At 42.0% G+C, this 21,674-nt stretch overlaps 1 protein-coding gene across 11 annotated transcripts in view; it reads left to right on the top strand.

Moving 5' to 3' along the window:
* TCF20 (transcription factor 20) overlaps positions 1-21,674 on the top strand; it is a 130,908-nt gene that overhangs the window by 68,817 nt on the left and 40,417 nt on the right. For 8 of the 11 annotated variants that reach the window (XM_083858998.1, XM_083858994.1, XM_083858996.1 and 5 more), the window contains one exon: positions 14,627-20,230. In XM_083858998.1, coding sequence (XP_083715124.1) covers positions 14,663-20,230 — 5,568 coding nt within the window. In that variant the 5' untranslated portion in view covers positions 14,627-14,662. Of the gene's footprint in view, positions 1-7,280; positions 7,428-14,626; positions 20,231-21,674 lie in introns of all 11 variants that reach the window. The other 3 variants (XM_083858992.1, XM_083858993.1, XM_083858995.1) reach the window with 3 other exon arrangements.

Below are 21,674 nucleotides of genomic sequence, written 5' to 3'. Positions count from 1 at the left end.
TCCTTACTGATTTGTTTGGAGTCACTTGGAAAAGCATGTGACATTCTTCATTATGCATGTACATGGGTTTCCTTTTATTTTAAAAACAAGAAAGGACAAAAATAAAAAGCCAGACCCAAAGACTCAAAAGTCAAGACTGGCATGTGGATTCTGTTTAGCCCTGTTGAAGGCTAAGATCTGCTCTGGGTGTTCTAGAGTCTATGATTTGTTGCCTGTTTGGCTTTGAAGACAAAAAAATGTAGAAGTGTGTTTTACCAATTTTTGAACCTTTCTTGCTGCCTTCCTGAGGAACAGCACAAGCAGTCAAACTTCCAGTTTTGGATACAACAGAGCAGTGATCTTGCAGTCAGACTCCTGTTTCTTCCTGCCTCTTACCTGTGATTCCTCAAGAATGAAGCTAAGCAGTGGTAGCCAAAAATGCAAGCATCCTCCTTTCAACTCAGCCTGGTGACAGTGAATATGCTTATGTTTTTTCCAGTGCTTTTTGTGTTTCGCTTTTACCACAGTGTTTGTAACCTGTGATGATATTGGAAGAAGGGAAAAAGTGTTACCAGGTTGTTTGTCAGGGAGCCTTGGCTTGAGTCCCTTGAGATTTGACCTGTTCTCCATTTGGGAAAGTCGTTATTTCTTGCCTGAATTGTGATGCAACAAATAGGAAAAAAGGTAGGAAAATTGCTTTCTTTCCCCATACCTTTTCATTACAAGCACACAGCATGCCTACATTCATACCAATAACTGTGTATGGCATTGATTGTATATTCTGTGCTGGAATATGATGATTTACTTTGTGGTATTTTACCAGTATGAACTCAGTCATCTAATTGCTAGTAAATTGCAAATCCTAAACAGAACCCTCTGATGAGCTCTGTTAAGAGCTCAGTACTTAGCCAGAAATTGTATAGGGAGCTACTATGCCGGAAGCTTTAGTACAGTTTATTGGAAGTATTGTTCATATAACTTTCCTTGTAAAATTAAATGCTGCAAAGTGTCTTGTTAATAGCTTTTAACTGATCTAAAGACTTGGTATTAGCAGAGCTGACTGAATGGCTTGTGTCCATGTACAGCAATGACTGGGAAAAACATACCTAAAACTTAGTAGCTGAGATAAAAATATGTGCTGTCATACTTGCCAGAAAAGGAATAAACCTTCTTACACCATAATGATGTGTTGTTAATCAGCCTTCAATTTGATATATGCAGTTTGCTGTTCCCTTTGGTCAGATGCTTGGATACACTTGAATTTCCGTGAGATTTGATTTGTTCAACAGTGTTTTCTATGAGTAGGTGTTCTGGAATAGTGGGAATGCTATGTGTGATTTTTTAAAATTAACATAAAGGGTTATATGATAAATGTAGTGAATGCTTCATGATTAACATAATATTTTCAGCTGGAAATACAAAACATCAGGGCAGAAACAGTCTAGGAGGTTCCTGGAGTGTTTGTATCCCCTGACATGAATGATGAAGTAGAAAACTAGGAAAGGCACCTGCCAGACCTGTGGTTTGTGAACAGAGAAGGACTGGGGTGTGATATGATGGTCAGAGGCCATCCTAGGCAGAGCAGTCATGCAATGATAGTTTTCAGTTCTTGGGGAAGTAAGGAGAGGAGTCAGCCCAACTGCACCTCAGATTTCTAGAGAGCAGAGACACTGGCCTGTTCAGGAACCTGGTTTACAGAGTCCTTTGGAAGGCATTCCTGAAGGGCAGAGGAGTCCAGGAAGGCTGGACGTTCTTCAAGAAGGAAATCTTACAAGGGCAGGGGCAGGCTGTCACCATGTACTAGAAGAAAAGCCAGCAGGGAAGACTGGTCTGTCTGAATGGAGAGCTTTGGCTGGAACTTGGGGAAAATAAAAAGAGACGACCTTTGAAACAAGGGACATTAAACTCAGGATGATAGAAGAATGTTGTGAGGTTATGTGGAAAGCAAGCTACAAGTCCAAAACCCATCTAGAACTTAATTTGGCTGCTACCATGAAAGGCAATAAAAATATTTCTGTAACATACATTAGCAACAGAGGGAAGGCCAAGAGAATCCTTTATTGTATGTGCAGGGAAACAAAGTGACAAAGAATAAGGAAAAAGTTGAGATGTTTAATGCCTTTTTTGCCTCAGTCTGTAATAGTAAGACTAGTTGTTCTCTGGGTATCCAGTCTCCAGAGCTGGAAGACCAGGATGGGGAGAAGAAAGAAGCTCCTGTAATCCAAGGGAGAATGGCCAAGGACCCTGGTACACCACTTGCGGGTACTGCTGGACTTGGCAAAAGTGTTCCCTGAGTCGCTTTCCATGAGCAGTCGCAGCTACCTGGGGAGGTCCTCGATGATCAGAAGTTGGCAAACATGATGGCTGTCTACAGTAAGGGCTGGAAGGAGGATCTGGGGACCACAGGCCTGTCAGCCTGATACCAGTGCCAAGGAACGTTATGGAACAGATCTTAAGTGCCATCACCCGGCATGCATGGGATAGCCAGGCTAGTCAGCATGTGTTTAGGAAAGGCAAGTCCTACTTGACCAACCCATGTCCTTCTGCAACAAGGTAACTGTTTAGTGAATAAGGAAAGGCTGTGAGTGTTGTGTGGCTGGACTTTAGTAAAGCTTTTGATAGTGCTTCCCCTGGCATTCTTCTGAAGAAACTGGCTGTTTGTGGCCTGCATGGGTGCCCTGTTTGCTGGGTGCAAAACTGGCTGAATGGTCAGTCTCAGAGTGGTGAGGAATGGAGTTGCATCTGGTGGCTGGTCACAAGTGGTGTTCCCCAGGGCTCTGTGCTAGAGCCAGTCCTGTTTAATGTCTTTACTGATGATCTGGGTGAGGGGATTGAGTGGATCCTCAGTCAGTTTGCAGATGACACCAAGCTGGGTAGGAGTATTGATCTGGTGGAGTGTAGGAAGGCTCTGCAGTGGGATCTGGTCAGACTGGGTTGGTGGGCCAAGGCCAGTGGTATGAGGTTCAACAAGGCCAAGTGGCAGGTCCTGCATTTGGGTCACAACAGTGGCGTGGCAGCTGGGCTCCTGTCAGATAGTGTGGCCAACCCCTGTACACTTGTGAGGCACCTTGAATCCTGTGTCCAGTTTTGAGCTTCTCAGTACAAGAAGGACATTGGGGGGCTGGTGTGCATCCAGAGAAGGGCAATGGAGCTCGTGAAGGGTCTGGAGCACAAATCTTAAGAGGAGCAGCTGAGAAAGCTGGGGTTGTTTAACTTGGAGAAAAGGAGACTCAGGAAGGACCTTCTTGTTCTCTACACTACCTAAAAGGCGGCTGTAGCCAGGTAGAGTTCAGTCTCTTCTCCCAGGTAAAAAGCAATAGGGCTGGAGAAGATGGCCTCAAGTTGTGCCAGAGGAGGTTTAGATCCAATATTAAGAAATATTTTTTATCTGAAGAAGTCAAACATTTGAACAGCTTCTCCAGCAAAGTGGTGGAGTCACCATCCCTGGAGATACTTAAAAAGATGTGTAGACGTTTTGGTTAAGAACATGTTTTTGTGCTAGCTTTGGCAGTTCTGTGAGAGGGTTAGATTTGATAATCTTAAAGGTCTCTTACAAGCTAATGGATTCCGTGACACTGTAAACCATGTCTTTCCACTTTGTCTCTCATCTTGCATTCAGGGGAAAAAGAATGAATTCAACAGTGTTCTGTCATGTTGTGTAAGTTAGTTTGCCCACTGTAAGTTTTCCCTATTTTACTGTTTGTGTGGAGACGAGGAGGTTTCTCTTCTCTCTTTTCTCCAATTTTTGCATGAAATGTGTACATCTGATTTTCTGATGTTCTTGATCCTGACCATACCTTGTGTGTATTGCTACATAAAATTGGTCTTTTAGATAGATCTTGATAATTATAATAATAATAGATACTTAGCAGGCAGTAAATTAAATGGGTTGGGCAACATTGTTATGGAAGGATTGTCTTTGTATTGCAGGGCATTGCTGAGTGAGTGACATTTTCTTCTGTAGTGTTGGAGAGTGGAATAAGCAGGAGCATAATTGAGAATTACTCCAGAATGACACTTTTTGTTTTGCATGAGAAAACTGAACTGTGCTGTCCTTATCTCCCTTCCATCCAAATCACTGCATTTTAATGGAGAAACATCTCATCCCATGTTACTCAGAGTGCGTAAAGAGAAGTCTGCTGAAGAATTGTTTGTTTGCCAGCTATGGTAAGGCACCGGTTTTGGTGATGAGCTGGTTGTCCATTGCAGTGTGATATTCTGTGTTTTTACAGTTCTGACTTCAGCTAATATCGTATTTACTTTGGAGAACAGGGATTGTTGCATTCTGGCCTTTTTTCCTTTTGCTCTGTGTACTTCTCTACATTTGATGTCTTTCAGCTTTCCACATTAGGTATCTCTCACGTTCTGCTTATCAGAGACAAAACTCTGTTCTTGCTTTTGAATTGCTCAGTTGAGTACATTTTTGTTTCAATGATGGTAGTATCCTGTAGTAACAATACAGAAATTTGACTTGTCATGTGTTCATTTTGTTTATTTCTTTGTCTTTTTGCCTTGCAGGAATACAGCTGGTTTTATGTTTGAAAGGTGGGGTTTGTGGAAAACCAAAGGGGGGTGTATATATAATAGAGCTGCTGAAAATAGCAAGGGGAGGAGAAGAGGTTAATTATATGTATACTCTGCAGCATAGTCAAAACCCTGTCAAAGCTGGTGGAGAAAGAAAAATAAGAAGTAAGCCTGGGTCAAACGAACCAGTGAAAGCACATCTCTTAGCTCAATGAGAAACAGCATTAGGGAGGTTCCTGAAAGTGGAATGGAGGAGGATTTAGGAGATAAACTTCTTTGCTTATCCACAGACTGCAATGTTTATAAAGACTCTGTTGGTCTGTGATTACTCAGGGAGTTTTGGTTGTATGCGTGCATTGCCTTTCTGGAGTGAGCAAAGGGGTAATGTCCTTTTGCTCACTTGGTAAACAGGACTTGAAGAATTAAATCAGGAACAATTCTAAAGGTGAAAGTAATTTTGTTGCCATCTTTTTTTCACTGAAACAAAGTAGCAAACTTCATTTTTTCATAGGAAGTTGGGATAGTTTAGAGCAGGGGTGAAGAGATCTAGTCCTTTTCTTATAATAGAATGCTAGGTTTTATGTAATCCATCACATATGGTTTATGTTAATTATACCTCTTTATTTAGACTCCTCGTGAGGGCAGATAGATGGAGACAGAAACAATAGAGTCTTCTGGTTTTGTTTTTTCTCTCCTCTCTGGTGTAGAAGATGAATGACTTCAGGAGTGTAGGAACTTAAGTTAAAGAGAATGGTGGGCCTGATTCGAGAGTAGTGGACCATCTAAGCTCCCTCTGTCTTACTTTAAAATGTTAACTCTAGCATTTTCAAAAATTATGCTCTTGCAGTGTCTTTGTTATCCTCCACTAATGAATATTTACAGAGGCATTTTTTCTTCTCTAGTTTTAGATTCATCCCTCCTCTTTCATTTCAAGTGCTGACTTCCTTAAGGGTATATCCTCATATGACATGGAACGCAGTGGAAGCTTTTTCCATTGGCTTTCCAGCTTCAAACAGTCCTGACATTATCACTGTGGTTTACTGACATTATTTCTGTGATACAGAAATCCTCTGGGGTAGGAGAAAGCTTTAAACCCCAGCTGTAAGAAGATCTCTAATTGTAGGTTGTTAATTTCTCTGAACTGCATATTATCATTAGAGTTGATTTTGTACCTGTGGTGTGGTCTGACTACTGTTGACATCCCTGCCGTTGGCTGTAGCAACAAAGCTTGGAAATGTAGAGTTTGTTGGTTGCAGTGGCTTGAGCTTAAAACCTAGTTTTTTCAGACTGCTTTTGGAGGCGTATTGGAAGTTTAATCACTTTATGCTCCAACACTGCTTTGTGCTGCCCTCTCTGTCTCTCTCATCTGTTGGTTATGTTAGTGGAGCTACAGTGGGGGTGTGTAATGAGGTGGTTCGAGAAACTGGTCCAGTCTGAAAACTTCAGAGAAAGCCTGCAGGGGTGGGGATGGGTATATAGAAAGGGGGAAGACCTCCTTAAAATAGTGCCACCTCTGAAGCAGTCTCTTTGTTGAATTATTTAAATGTATAAAGTTATTTTGTGTTAATCTGAACTTCTTTTCTTGCCTCCATGTAAGTGTGGCTGTAGTCTCAGTCACTCCCTGTTAGTTTCAGAAGACAAAACTTACTGTAAGAATGAGACTGCTTTAGTTTGTGGCTTCAAGATGAGGCAGATGCTGTGGAGTCTGAAGTGTGGAGAAATGAGTAAAGTGATATTTAGGACATAGGTTGTAGAAGACAAGGAGAAATATTAGGCAAAGTAAAGTCGTTCTTCTAGTGTGAAAATCTTACAAAAGCTTTGATTTTTTTTTTTTTTTTTGAGAAGTTCAAACAGTTGTTATGTTTGGAAAACAATAAGGTTTCTCTCTAAGTTTTCTATCAGTAAACATGATATAGCCTTGACCATATTTTCTTTTAAAGTGTGCCACAGCAGTAGTATTTGCAGACCTTCCACACTTGAAATTCCTCAAGAATGATAACTTTGGCTAGTGAAAATGGAAAGTGTTAAAGCTAAATTTTATATCTCACCTTAAAGGAACAAAAACTATCTATAAGGTGACAGGAAGGTTTAAATTTGAGTACAACTTTTCTGCAATTCAATAGTAATTATTTAATTTGTTGGTTTAGGTAGATCAAGGTTATATTTCTAGCTGATTTTAAAGTTACTACCTATACTGTAAATAGATGATATTATCTTCAACAATGGTTTCATCCTAACCAGTGGATATAATTCTTGTGTACAGTGCATAGCTTCTATTGTAATAATACTTGCACATAGCTGGTAGGGATTTTATGTCAGTTTACTTCATTGGCCTTGAGGAATTCCCAGGAGTCTTAGTTACAGGCTTATTGCACCAGACATTGTAAGAAAAGAATAAAAAGATTTAATTGTATAGACTATGTTGAATAGAAAAGACAAACATATTACAGGTACTATTTAATATTACCCTTATAAGTGTTCATCTTAGCAACTTGTCATCAAGGCTGGAGCTACTGCTTAGTATGAAAAATTATAAAAGTTAAATAAAAATAATGTGTTAGGATGGTGGGCTTCCCCCCCCCCCCCCACTGTATAGTTCCGAGTGTTTTGGTTACTGGATAAATTCCTGCACAGAAAGGGGGAGCTTGGGCAGACAGAACCTGGCAACACTGCTTGCACTTTACTATTTTCTCCTTGCAATTAATAATTGACTTCTCATTTTCATTGTTTTGTAACTGAAGGGTGAAGGTTTAGTGAGAGCTGTGATGTCTTTGCAGAGCCTCCTGTCTTGCATGTCTCAGGAGGAGCAGATCAGGAGTGGTTCTTGAAGTGGATGTTCAGATTTTGCTGTATTGCCAGAGCAGATAGCATGTTTGACTGCTTGAAGACAGTGGATATGGACACAGGTAAATTTGCAATAAGAGGTATGTAATGAATTGATGAATTGCCAAAATTTTTGGAGGACTAGTGTGATGGATTATGATGTGCAATCAGCTGATCTGCAGCTTGGAGGGGAAGAAAAAAAAAAAAAAAAAAAAAAAAACAGGATGACCTGAGGGTTCTGTATTACTTTCATTTTGGTCTTAGGAAGGGTAGTTCAACTATTGTGTAAAGACAAAGAGCCTTTTAAATATGAGCTCCTCATTTCAAGTGCCCTTCAGTAGCCATGCCACTTAAAACAGTTCCTGCTGGGTCTGTTTTGTTGGTACAGATGTTTGTGTAATGATACAGTGAACAGATCTGTCAGGTCAGAAATGGCTTTTCTCTCTCTCAGAATTTTCTTAACTGTATCAGTTCCCTGATCTGACTAACTCATGAATGGCTGTGTTAACACCATAGAGAAGGCTGGACCACTACAACTGGGCTAGAGAAGACTGACCCTATATGTGAAACCAGAATTGTTGTTTTAATCTTTGACATTAGATGGAATTTGCATTGATCCTTATTAAAAAGCAGTGTCTGTTAAAAACTTGGATGGATAACTTTCAACAAGAGAGTGGTGGATTTTTGAAAGCTATTTAAGTGCATCTGTGCTGTTGATTGAGACTGAGAACCAATGGCATAATAATAAAGTCAGATATGTACAATCAGCCAAAATTCTGTTGAACTTTGATGATTTGTTATATTTCTAGAAATCCATGTTTTCATAATACTGCAATTTAAATACTGGCTTACAACAGAAGTTGTTCTTGTCAAATTTTTTCTTTCTTCATGTTTAGGAATATGAATTTAACAGCACACTTCACTAAAAATGCAAAGCTAAACTGGAAATGGTATTTTAGATTTGTTCACTTAGCGAGTAAGGGAAACTTGCAGATGTAAAAAAGTCTGTGTATTTATGATGTGGAGTTATACAATTTTTTTTTAAAATATTTTAGATGTGAGAGAAGAAAGCAGCAGCCGAATAATAGCCACATGCAGAATTTGATTTTTGTTGTTGTTGTTGTTTTTGTTAATTTACATGATGCCTTCTATTGTAGCAGTTGAATGCTCTGAATATGTCTGCTCCACTTCTCCCTTGTGAGATAGGAAGGTACACAGACTCAGGCTTACTGTGGTTGGGCTTTTTCTGTGGTCACTTAAGGAAATATATAGAAAATTAACTGAATGTAGATTTTTATCTAGCAAAATAATCTCCAGAGCATTCCCCTCTCTCAACTGACAAAGCTCACTGTGCTCCTTCTGCCATACTCATCTCCTCCTCACCCATTCTGTGAGAACCATTTCCTTAATTGTTTTTATTTAAGCTGATACATACTGACTTTCTGAAAAGCTGTACAGACATTTCAGTAAAGAAAGTGTAGTGTCTCTGTGAGATGATAGAAGCTAGTTACAATCCACTTGGCCAAGCTGTAGCTCATCTGAGGAATTTTTTGATTAAGGTTTTCATTAGGAAGGACAAAATTAAGTTTTCGTGTCTTTTTTTTTTTGTCAGGACCAATGTTACTGCTGATTTGTAAGACGTGTTGCTAATATGTGTTATTAATAGATACTTAAGCGTTTGTAACCGCTACATATGGTTTATTAGACATGCTGTGATTTTTTAGAATTATAAAATTTGGTTTCCATTATGCAGTATTCTGAGTTTAATTTAATTTTTATATACTGTACAAGATATTTCAGTTTAGCTATTTCCATAGGGTCTGGCACTCTCAGTGATAATTAACTGTATCCTCTTTCAGCTTTGAGTGGTGTAGTAAGGTTTGTTTGACAGAATATATCAAGATGGCTGGTGAGAGCCAGATCTGACTGTAGTTTTCTCTAAAAGTATGGTGGTGAATAATATCAGAAACACAACTTTCTGAAAGAAGTGAGCAGTGTATGTTACTGCTTGGACAAACTGGTGACTGAAGGGCTGACTGTCTTGGTTTACTTTTATAACCACACCTAATGTTGAAAACAAGTCTTAATTGTTCTCCCTTTTTTTAAAAAAAGGCATCCAATGTAGAAGAAATTAGTTATATATGTTACTTTGTTAAATGCAGTCTTAGTTTGATCTTTAAATTCATCTTCTTGTGGCGTTGGTGGCTGATTTGCCTTCTCTTAAAAGCAGCAGTGTTCCTCCAAAACTGAAACAAGGTCAGTCTATTCCCAGCCATTGATCAGATGTGCAGGTAATAACTGTACCTGCAGAAATAAGGGTTAGCAACTTGGCCTTGACAATAGAAATGGTACTCAGTACACAGAAATCCTTTTTTCCTCTATTTCTGTCTGAATTTGGAGGACAGGCATTATTTCTTACAAAATATACTCCTGAATTGCTCATACTCAGGTTCTGGCTTTTGAGATTTGTTTTGGTTATGTGTGTTCTCTGTTAGTTTAAGACAATGCAATGAGGAAGGACAAGAATAGTAATTTTTGTATTTTGTATGAGTTATGGAAAGAAATAACTGCAAACTTAGGTACATCTCTGTCACTTGCACAGCATTTAGCAAGTGAGTCTATTTTACCTGGTCTATAACCTCCCAACTTCTTCATATACATTTTGGCTTATGGAAAATACTATCTTACCATTTGTCACCTGCCTGTAACTGCATTTTCTTTCCTGATAAGCATGCCTAGGAAGTGAGAGGCTTTTGACAGAGCACTAAAGATATATTGCATTTCACTGCTGCCTGAGACTTCTCTGCCCAGATGGATCCTGGTAGTCAACTTAAATCTAAAGAAAATATAACGAAGTGGAAAGACCTCACTTATGTCCTACTGAATGAGCTAGTGGTGGTTTCATTTGCTTTTTTATTGGTTTATAGTCCAGAATTAGGTGTGTCCCCACCATATTTTGGTTTTTAGTTCACTTGTTATGTAGCTGTCTGTAGTGATGCATTATTATGTCATCATCAGTGTTACATGGAGAGGTCTGGGCAGCTCTCCTGTTATTTGTCCAGTCTTTGATAATCAGGACAAAAAGAGTTTTAAAGATTTATGTAGCTGTAAAAAAAAAAAAAAGCCTAGCATGGCATATTGCAGAAGATCATCTCTCAGAGTAATCTTGGTGTGGGAGTACTGATGAATTCTGTTGATCAGCACTGGCTGGGGGCACTCTGTTACATGCAGGAACCATTGAAAGATGCTTACCTGCTGTTGACTAACATTGGATAATCTTGCACACAGTGAGGTCACAATGCAGTAACTTCATATATTGAGGAACTCCTGTGTTAACAAAGTTCTATTAGGCTGTTTCAAATGATTAAACAAGATAGAAAATCTACATTATGCTTAAAAATAAGTTCACGTGAAGAAGGTAAACTGATACACTGCTTGAAATAACTTCACATATGTTTCACAAATAAGTCTGAGATTTGGGTAGGAGGACCTATTGCTTCTTTCTTCAAGACTTCTGTGCAGTGATTCCATAAGTGAGGCTGTTTTTTATCAGCCACACAAGCTTGTAATGTGCTTCCTTTGTTCCTGTCAGGTTGAAGGCAAATTTTTATTACTGGGCTATTGGGGGAGAATTGAATGTGTTGTTGGAGCAGAGTGAAACTACTTAGCCTAGTGAGTGTAGTCTGCAGTGTCTAGATGGATATGCTTAGATGGCTCTACAGCTACAGGCTATAAATACTTTAAAGTCATGCAGCTTTACTGAGAGGGCTGCATGCACGTGTAGCAAGAGTGTAGGTGTGACACTGGAGTTGTGAAAGCTGTGCCAGACTCTTACCTTCCCTTCGAATAAATGAAGACATTGCATATTGTGTGTGTTGGAAAGTACTGTAAATGGGTGTATTTTGTAGCTGTTAATAGAGCACTTGTTTGGAGTCAGGACTTTGTTCCTTCTGCTAGGGATGGCATTATGGATGTGTACCACCATTATGGAGTCTTGTATGTTTGTGTTGTAATCTCTAGTGGGCAAGTGGTGCATTGTCCTCTTGAGATCATGCATGAGGAGTATGTACCAGCTGAAAATGTTTTCTTTAAAGGCTTCCAGTAAAAAAATCAATAAAATAGATACTTTTTTTTTTCTTAATGTGGTTGGGGGTAGACTTTGAAGGCCTTATCTGTCTGAATGTATTTTATTAACAAGACTTGTCCAGGCGATTATTCTCAGTGGTTTTGCTGAGAGCATAGCACTTACATCTAAGCACTTTACTGGGCTGCTACTATTAAGAAAGGCTTGTATCTAGCACTTTACAGGGCTGTTACTATTAAGAAAGGCTATTGCAGTAGAACTTGTAATAGTTCTGTATTTATAGCACATTAATGACAGGAAATGTGCTATATGTCTTAAGGTATCAGTGATGTAATGGGTTGGAGCACATCCTATCTTTTTTTACTCACGTTATTAAAGAAATGCCTTTTTTCTTTTTGGCAACCATTCTACTGGTTATGTTACTCAAGTTAGGCTCCTTGTGAGATACTCAAAGCAAGCATTGTCCTGATGAAAACTTCTTATTTGTTTGTCGAGGTAAATTTCAAGATTTAAAAAAAAAAATTGAAGAAGAAAAGTATGTTCTCCCTGTTTTGAGTTAGCATATGTAACTTCTGGACTAAATAAATGTAACACGATCACATGAGATTATGGAGGATAAGAATTTGTGCCTTGGTTGATCTTTGCTGTATCTCTATTCTTAAGGGCATTTTACAGCATCTTGTGCTGTTTCTATTCATTATATAATTAAAATTACTCTTTTTTAATAGTGAAGAAGTTTTAAGAATGCTTGCCAGCATTGTTAACATACATTAGCTTGAAAATATAGCAGTTTTCAAGCCTGTTAGTAGAGTTACAGAGAAAGAATATAATGCAGAGATTAAAGTTTTTGTATGATGTAATGCAGAAGAGGCTTCCTTAGATCTTGTCTAGACTATGCAAAGTAAGCTTTGGTAAAGTTGTGTTTAAAAATTGTGTCTGAGATTCTGTGAGAGACTGAGCCTCAGTGTGAGGATGGAAATGCTACTTTCATGAAAAGAGTGTGCGTGCCAAGCACGTGATAGCCAGGGCGTGCATGCAGTCTCTGTGGCATGTGAATGTTGCTGATTGCAGAGCCCCAAACTGCTTATCTAGAGAAGCTGCTTTTAATGTCTGCCACTTACGGTAGATGTTCTCTTACCTTTAGCTTGATAACTTTCTTTTATGTATGGTGGTTTTATTTTTTTGCCCCCTCATTTTTTTTTTGCCTTAACAGCAAGTCACAAGAAGAAAGAAAGAGGCTTGCCTTAGGTATGACAATTTTAGTCATACGTCAGTAGGGCTGGAGCTTCAAACTGGTGAAACATCAAAAGTAGTGATTCAGAAAAAGAAGGAGCTTATCCACAATAAGCCTGAACCGGACATATTGGCACAGTGTTATTCGTGTGATATATGCATTCTTTAAAATGCTAGAAAAGTAGAAGTTCAGTGGAGCAGCAGATCTCTCGTATGACACTTAAAATGCAAGATTAAAACAGCAGTAAAGTTGAGTTCGTAGAAGAAGAGTGACAGAATTTGAAGTATTAGCAATTCGACAGTTCCCTTTTGATTCTAGTAATATTATTATGTACACCAAGCTGCATGAACCAAGGCTGCAACACAGAGGCCTTAGAATTAGAGGAGAGGGGCTGCAGAGACATGCAGTGCTGTAGGGTGGTTTTGTGCCTGTGTATTCTGTAGCCTACACACACAGATTGTAGATGATGAAAGACTCCAGTGGTAGAGTTAGTCTTCTGTAGCTAACATATGTTAATAAAAAAAATAACCTTGGGAGGCAGATGAGAAAAGAGCTGGATGCCACATCTTGCCTGCATCTCATTTGTGTACCTGGGGTTTTTTTGTGAGTTTGGTGATCTACTTGAACAAAACTTAAGTGCAGAACTAGAATTTAATGCTCAGTGGGTTCAGCTGAACATGGCAGACACAAAACATGGCTAAATATGAAATCATAATGCAGGCAAGTCTTCCAGGAAGTCTCCAATCTGAGGAGTTCGGGTTCTGTTTCCTGGAAAAGTGTGAGCATTGTCTTAACACTCTTTTAAAGGAAGGAGTCTCTCCAGGTGGTTTTATCCATATTTTTTTCAGGAAGAGAAAACCACAAGGTGTTTCAGACATGAAATGCTTTTGTCATCTGTTAATTTGGGGGTTTGGGGTTTTTTGGTTGATTTTTATCTTTGTTTGGCTTTGGTTTTTAAAAGCAGTGTACATGCACGTACTTGTTCATTATCATACTTTTCTTAATGCATCTAGTAATGTGACAGGCTTTTACAGAGGGACTAACCTGGCTCTCCAAACAATTCTGTGGTTGTGGTCCAGTCCTTGAGGGTGAGTCGTAATTCCACACACCGAATAATCAGTTGAAATACAGAGGAGAGCTTTCCTGGAGTTTTTTTACCTATGAATTGATTATGTAAATATTGATGATCATACACAGTATTCCAAAATATGTAGTCTGACTGGCAGATGTTTTCAGTTATGTTTCACTCAAGGTAATATAAAAGTCCTGAGGGATGAAGTTGTAGACTGTTTTGCTCAAATAGAGTGAACTTGCTTCAACTTTCAATCAGTAAAGCAAAGCAGATGGCTGGGGGGGAAGATGCGATATATTGTCTTTTGTTGGTTTTCACCTGGGAGTATCACTGGAATTACCTCAGGACTCAATGCTCATTGTTCTTTCACATGCTCACATAGATCCTTTAATTGGGTTGTCTTGGTTTGAGCTTTGGTCAATTATAACTTGAATGTTTGCTTATAGAGATCTTTCCTGGTGTGGACCTTGGATATCATTCTTGTAGTAAATCCAAGTGTGGTTTGAAAGCGTTGCAGGGTTCTTGTGGCGTCTTTAAGCATGGTGGCAAAATACTTAGATTACTCCCGTATTAGCCATAGGGAATGGCTGGAGGGTGAGGATTGCTCTCCTTTGCTTTGCAAATATTGTTGGAAGTTTCTCTCTTTACGGGCATGTAAACACAGCCAGTTAGTAAATGATGATGGGGAAATATTAATGCTGGAAATGTACTCCAGCTGGTAGCAGGCTACTGGCCTGCATTACCTAGAAGGTTGGCAGGTTGCAAGAAGAGGGGTTAAACACTGATGTACCAGGAAGTAGAAGAGAAATACTAAATTTTAATTGCTGTTAAAACAGGGAAATGAAGTGGGGTACTGGTGTGACTAGGAAACATACCATTCTCTTTTCCCTTTCTTTTTCTCCATATTTAGGAGGGCTTTTGAGCTACCGCTCTGCTGCTGAACAGCATGCAGTCCTTTCGGGAGCAAAGTAGTTATCACGGAAACCAGCAGAGCTACCCGCAGGAAGTGCATACGTCATCCCGACTGGAAGAGTTCAGCCCCCGCCAGCAGGCCCAGATGTTCCAGAGCTTTGGAGGAGGTGCTGGCAGTGGACGTCGTGGAGCAACAGGAGCATCTACAGCAATGCCTGGTGAGAGCTCTGGCCATCAGAGCTACCAAGGTTTCAGAAAAGAAGCAGGAGAGTTTTACTATATGGCTGCCAACAAAGATCCAGTGGTGTCAGGAGGGCAGCAGCCACCTCAGCGCAGGCCTTCTGGACCAGTACAGAGCTATGGGCCCCCTCAAGGGAGTAGCTTTGGGAGTCAGTATGGGAGTGAGGGACATGTGGGCCAGTTCCAAACACAGCACTCGACCCTTGGGGGTGTATCCCACTATCAACAGGATTATACTGGTCCTTTTTCTCCAGGGAGTGCCCAGTATCAGCAGCAGGCTTCTAGCCAGCAGCAGCTGAGACAGCAGATCTATCAGTCTCATCAGCCTTTACCCCAGGCTTCCAGCCAGTCTGCTTCTAGCACCTCACACTTGCAGCCAATGCAGCGTCCATCCACCCTGCCTTCCTCTGCTTCAGGCTACCAGTTGCGAGTGGGTCAGTTCAGCCAACACTATCAGCCACCTTCGTCATCCTCCTCCTCCTCTTTCCCTTCCCCACAGCGTTTTGGCCAATCAGGACAGAACTATGATGGAAGCTACAATGTGAATTCTGGGTCGCAGTACGAAGGCCATGCTGTGGGTTCCAATGCACAGGCCTATGGGACCCAGTCAAACTACAGCTTTCAGACTCAACCAATGAAAAGCTTTGAGCAGTCCAAGCTGCCTCAGAGTGGGCAGCAGGGGCAGCAGCAGCAGCACCCACCCCAGCACGTAATGCAGTATTCCAATGCTGCCACCAAACACTCTCTTCAAAGTCAAGTGGGACAGTACAGCCAATCTGAAGTTCCGGTAAGGTCACCGATGCAGTTCCACCAAAACTTCAGTCCCATCTCTAATCCATCTCCTGCTGCATCTGTGGTTCAGTCTCCAAGCTGCAGCTCCACCCCTTCTCCACTCATGCCAGGTGGAGAAAATCTCCAGTGTGGGCAAGGCAACATGTCCATGGGCTCTAGAAACCGAATCCTGCAGATGATGCCTCAACTTAGTCCTACACCATCTATGATGCCAAGCCCCAATGCTCATGCGGGTGGATTCAAGGGGTTTGGACTGGAAGGATTGCAGGAAAAAAGGCTCACAGATCCAGGACTGAGCAGCCTGAGTGCTCTAAGTTCTCAAGTTGCCAATTTGCCTAACACAGTCCAGCACATGTTGCTCTCGGATGCCTTGGCACCTCAGAAAAAAAGTTCCAAAAGATCATCCTCTTCCAAGAAGGCCGACAGCTGCACCAACTCAGAAGGCTCCTCCCAGGCAGAGGACCAACTTAAGTCACCTATGGCAGAGTCCCTGGATGGTGGCTGTTCCAGTAGTTCGGAGGATCATGGGGAAAGGGTGAGACAGCTGAGTGGCCAGAGCACCAGCTCAGACACCACTTACAAAGGGGGTAATTTAGAGAGACCCAACTCCTCACCAGCACAAAGCTCTCAGAATGAGCCATCAAAACTCAGCAGCAGTCCAGCAGCTAGGGAAGATGTGGCCTCACCTGATGGGAAGGATGCTGTGGTGGCTGTGGAAAATGCCCCAAAAGTGAATGAAAAGGCAGTTGGGGTGATTGTCTCCCGGGAAGCCATGACAGGAAGAGTAGAAAAGTCAGGTGGACAAGATAAACCTGCACAAGATGATGTTTCCACAGCCCCACAGGCACCAGCTAGCACTAGTGGAGCAAAAGAAGCTGGGCATGCAGGGACACAGCAAGAAACTCAAGGAGGAGGTAAGGGGAGCAAAAGTGGTGATAACACTAACCATAATGGGGACGGGAACAGCCAGCCTAGTCATGCAGTTGTTGGGGCAAATTATCCTGCAAGAACAGAATCTTCCAAGTCTCCCGGCAGTTTAAGGTACAGCTACAAGGATAATATAGCACCTGGTATACAGAGAAATATTGGTGGCTTTCCACAGTATCCATCTGGTCAAGAAAAGGGGGATTTTCCAGGGCATAGTGAGCGCAAAGGCCGTAATGAGAAGTTTCCTAGCCTCCTACAAGAGGTTTTACAGGGGTACCACCATCATCCAGACAGAAGGTATTCTAGGAACGCACAGGAGCATTCTGGGATGGCTGGGAGTTTGGAGGGAGCCATGAGGCCCAATGTTTTAATTAGTCAAACCAATGAATTGACCAATAGAGGCCTCTTAAACAAAAGCATGGGGTCCTTCCTGGAAGGTCCTCACTGGGGTCCCTGGGATAGGAAGTCTAGTAGTGCAGCTCCAGACATGAAGCAGATAAATTTAGCTGATTACCCTGTGTCTAGAAAGTTCGATGTGGAGTCTCAGTCTGCTGCCCATGAGGCAGGAGCACTCTCAGAGAGGAGATCAGTGATCTGTGACATATCTCCATTAAGGCAACTTGTAAGAGATCCTGGCCCTCACCCCGTGGGGCACATGGGTCCTGAGGCCAGAAGCGGAAGGAGTGAACGTCTTGCCCCTGGCTTGAGCCAATCAGTAATACTCCCTGGTGGTTTAGTATCCATGGAAACAAAGATGAAAGCTCACAGTGGGCAAATAAAGGAAGAAGATTTTGAACAGTTGAAGAGCTCAGCTAGTCTCAATAACAAAAAAACAGGAGATCATTGTCATCCTGCTGGCATCAAGCATGAATCTTTTCGAGGCAATTCCAGCCCTGGAGCTGCAGTTTCTGATGCTGCTCCAGACTACATGCCCCAGCAGGACAGCAGATTGACACAGATGAGACGAGGACCTGGCAGAACTGGAAGGGGTAAATCACCCTCTCAATATCAGGATCTTGCTGATAAGCTGAAAATGTCACCAGGCAGAAGCAGAGGCCCAGGAGTAGATCTGCATCACATGAACCCACATATGACACTATCTGAAAGAGTTAGCAGGGGTTCCTTGCATTCTGTCTACCCTCAGAATTCGGAAGGCCCATCTCTGGCTTCAGCATATCACACAAATGCTAGGCCTCATGCTTTTGGTGACCCCAACCAGAGTCTGAATTCCCAGTATCATTACAAGAGACAGATATACCAGCAACAGCAAGAAGAATACAAAGATTGGGCAAGCAGTGCTGCTCAGGGTGTGATTGCTGCAGCTCAGCACAGGCAGGAAGGAGCAAGGAAGAGCCCAAGACAACAGCAGTTTCTGGAAAGAGTAAGGAGTCCCTTAAAAAATGACAAGGATGGAATGATGTACCTTCAAGGTAGCTCTTACCATGATGCTGGAAGCCAGGAAGCTGGGCGCTGTATCATGGGGAGCGACAGTGCTCAGAGCAAATGCACTGAACTGAAACACGGCAACCAGAAGTTGCAGCATCATGAATCTGGTTGGGACCTCTCTCGGCAAACTTCTCCTGCCAAAAGCAGCGGCCCCCTTGGAGCAGCCAATCAGAAAAGATTCTGCCCTCAAGAAAGTGATGGGCATCGACGAGAGGAACCTACAGATTTGCCCAAGCCTAGTAATGCTATGCTTAGACTCCCTGGCCAGGAAGACCAGTCTCCTCAAAACCCATTAATTATGAGGAGGAGGGTCCGTTCTTTCATCTCTCCTATCCCTACCAAAAGACAGCCACATGATATGAAGAACAGTGGCAGTGAAGATAAAGGGCGACTGATGGCTTCAGCAAAAGAAGGAGCTGATAAAACATATAACTCCTATGCGCATTCATCTCAGAGCCAAGATGCTGGCAAGTCAGTTGCAAAGGGAGATTCCTTCAAGGACTTACCAAGTCCTGATAATAGGAATTGTCCTGCTGTTTCCCTTACAAGTCCGGCAAAGACCAAAATATTGCCCCCAAGAAAGGGGCGAGGATTAAAACTGGAAGCTATCGTTCAAAAAATTACATCTCCTAATATCAGGAGAAGTGTTTCTACCAACAGCACTGAAATTGGTCCAGATACTGTCACTCTTGATGACATTCTGTCCCTCAAGAGTGGACCTGAAGGAGGAAATGGGACTGGACATGGACCAGAGGCTGAGAAGAGAAAAGGAGAGATGTCAGATCAAGTGGGGCCAGCAAACCAGGATACAACTGGTGAAAAAACTGCAAGATCTTCAGAAGACTGGCAAAGCAGCGAGGATGATAAAAACAAAAAAGAGGTCCCTGAAACCGCCAGTATTGGTAAAGAAGGAGCAGGATCCAGTACAGCACCACCACCTTCTCAGAAGTCAGGTGGTCAGGGAAGGTCCGATGGGTCTGTAAGTGGAGCTGGAACTCTGACCTTTTCTGAATCAAAAACAATTTCCCCTTCCAGTGTGTTCATTTCTGAACCAAATTTGAAGTCTGAGGAAAAAGATGGAGATGCGACAAACATTTCACCCAAGCCGGATGGTTTCCCTCCAAAGGGATATTTCCCCTCTGGAAAGAAAAAAGGGAGGCCAATTGGGAGTGTGAACAAGCAGAAGAAGCAGCAGCAGCAGCAGCTGCCCGTGCCCCTGCCTCCCCCACCAGCACCATCACAGCCTGCAGAAGGGGTGGGTGCTGGTGAGCCAAAGCCCAAGAGGCAAAGGAGGGAGAGGCGAAAACCCGCAGCACAGCCACGGAAGCGCAAGCCTAGACGGGCTGCTCCAATCGTGGAGCCTCAAGAACCAGAGATCAAGCTTAAATATGCTACCCAGTCTGTAGATAAAACTGACTCCAAGAATAAGTCCTTTTTCCCTTATATTCATGTGGTAAACAAGTGTGAATTAGGCGCTGTGTGCACAATCATAAATGCAGAGGAAGAGGAGCAGAACAAATTGGTGAGGGGTCGGAAAGGACAGAGGTCTTCAACACCCCCTCCTAGCAATGCAGAGAGCAAAGTGCTGCCCACCTCAACTTTCATGCTGCAAGGCCCTGTAGTAACGGAATCTTCTGTCTTGGGACATCTGGTTTGCTGCCTGTGCGGCAAATGGGCCAGCTATCGCAACATGGGTGACCTTTTTGGTCCTTTCTACCCCCAGGATTATGCAGCTACCTTGCCCAAGAATCCACCTCCAAAGAGGGCCACAGAAATGCAGAGCAAGGTCAAGGTACGGCACAAAAGTGCTTCTAATGGTTCGAAGACGGATACTGAAGAGGAGGAGGAACAGCAACAACAGAAGGAACAAAGAAGCCTGGCTGCTCATCCCCGCTTTAAGAGGCGGCACCGCTCTGAGGACTGTAGTGGAGCCTCTCGGTCACTTTCAAGGGGAGCTTCTTGTAAAAAAGCAACCACTGATGGTGGCAGTGCTGGTGAAAAGACTCCTTTGGACTCAAAACCATCTATGCCCACTTCAGAAGGTGGCACTGAGCTGGAATTACAAATTCCTGAACTACCTCTTGACAGCAATGAATTTTGGGTCCATGAGGGTTGTATTCTCTGGGCCAATGGAATCTACCTGGTCTGTGGCAGGCTCTATGGGCTGCAGGAAGCTGTGGAGATTGCAAGAGAGATGGTGAGTACGTAACCTTGCTATACAAAATTATTTTCTTTCATTAGCAAATATATGCCGTTTGGAGTACTGTTTTTCCTTGTCCTTCTCTCATGTCTTAGACAACCGTCTTTTATCTTTAATAAATCTTTAGTGATGTCCTTTTGATGCCTCACTTAGGTCTCTGCTACCTGATCAGATAAGATTTTTTGGACATCAAAAAGGTGGATACTTATTACCTAGTAGAAGTTATAGATGTCCAGAGGCTTTCTCATGACTGTAGTGATCTTTGCCCTTCCTTCTTCTGTTCTGTTAGATATTTCATGTTCTCTAGGGCTCTTCTTGGAGTCATAGGGTGAGAGAAGTGGTAGCAGACACAAATTGCTGCAAAGAAAATTCTAGTTCAATTAGGAAAAAAAATTTCAGTGAGGATAGTCAAACATTGGATTGAGGGAGGGGAAATGACAGAAAAGCTGTGGAATTGCCCTGGTTTTGGAGATGCAAAATTTGGTTCTGGGCAAAGCCCCAGGCATCTTTACATCTGAAGCTGGATCTACCTTCAAAATTGGCTCTGCTTTCAGCAGGGGCTCCTTCCAATGTGAGTTACTCTGCACTGTAATACAGATTGCACAACTGTAGGAGAATTTGCAGTCCTTACAAAATAAAGTGGATAGAACAGACTTGCACAGAGGTCTGTAAGCATAGAGTGAAATATGTGTGTGTTTAGTATTGATGAATTCCACATTCACAAATGGTACTGATAATTGACTTTCTCTAGAGCACGAGTATACAATGAGTGAGAAGAAATAGGTGAAATTAAAGCAGGGACGAAGGAAAAACTTGATTCACAACTGCTGGTTGTGGGTGGACATACTCGCTGTTCTTGATTTCCTAAGGCAGAAGCTGGTGCTTTAAAACCACAGTTACATGCCTTGCTTTGCTGCCATCATCAGTATCCTGCATCCCTTTTCTTATGGTTATCTTTTTTGTATTGTTCTCTGTCAGGGGTCAGGCCGTGGAAGAGGCATAGAGCTACTTTTTCCTGTTGCCTTCCTTTTCTAAACAGTATCGGGATCCAGTTTTTATCTTCTTTCCTCTGTATTGTTACATACAGCATGCTCATTTCCTCCCCGTGAACTTTTTCTCTTCAAGTTTGATTCCTGGCTTGTTCTAAATTTTCACTCAACTGTTCTTTGACACTAATTACATGCTTCTTTGCCCTAACTTGATTTGGCTTGCATTCTTGTTTCTAGCCTCTAATTAAACATAGTCAGTTAATTTCATTTGGCTTTCATCTAGCCGTGCTTGTGTGCTTGTTCTGATGCAACTGCTGAATTTCTTATCTCTGATAATTGCAAGGTTTCTGATAATTTCCAGATTCTCCACCACTGTTTGGATTGTACTCGCAATGTGGCCACACTTTCATTTGTCTGGTAGTTCACCAGTGCTTTGAATTTGTATCTCTCCA

This window comes from Zosterops lateralis (assembly GCF_965231275.1).
Source record: "Zosterops lateralis genome assembly, chromosome: 4".
NCBI lineage: Eukaryota > Metazoa > Chordata > Aves > Passeriformes > Zosteropidae > Zosterops > Zosterops lateralis.
Note: the sequence above shows the minus strand (reverse complement) of the source record. Positions and strands in the feature narration are given on the sequence as shown.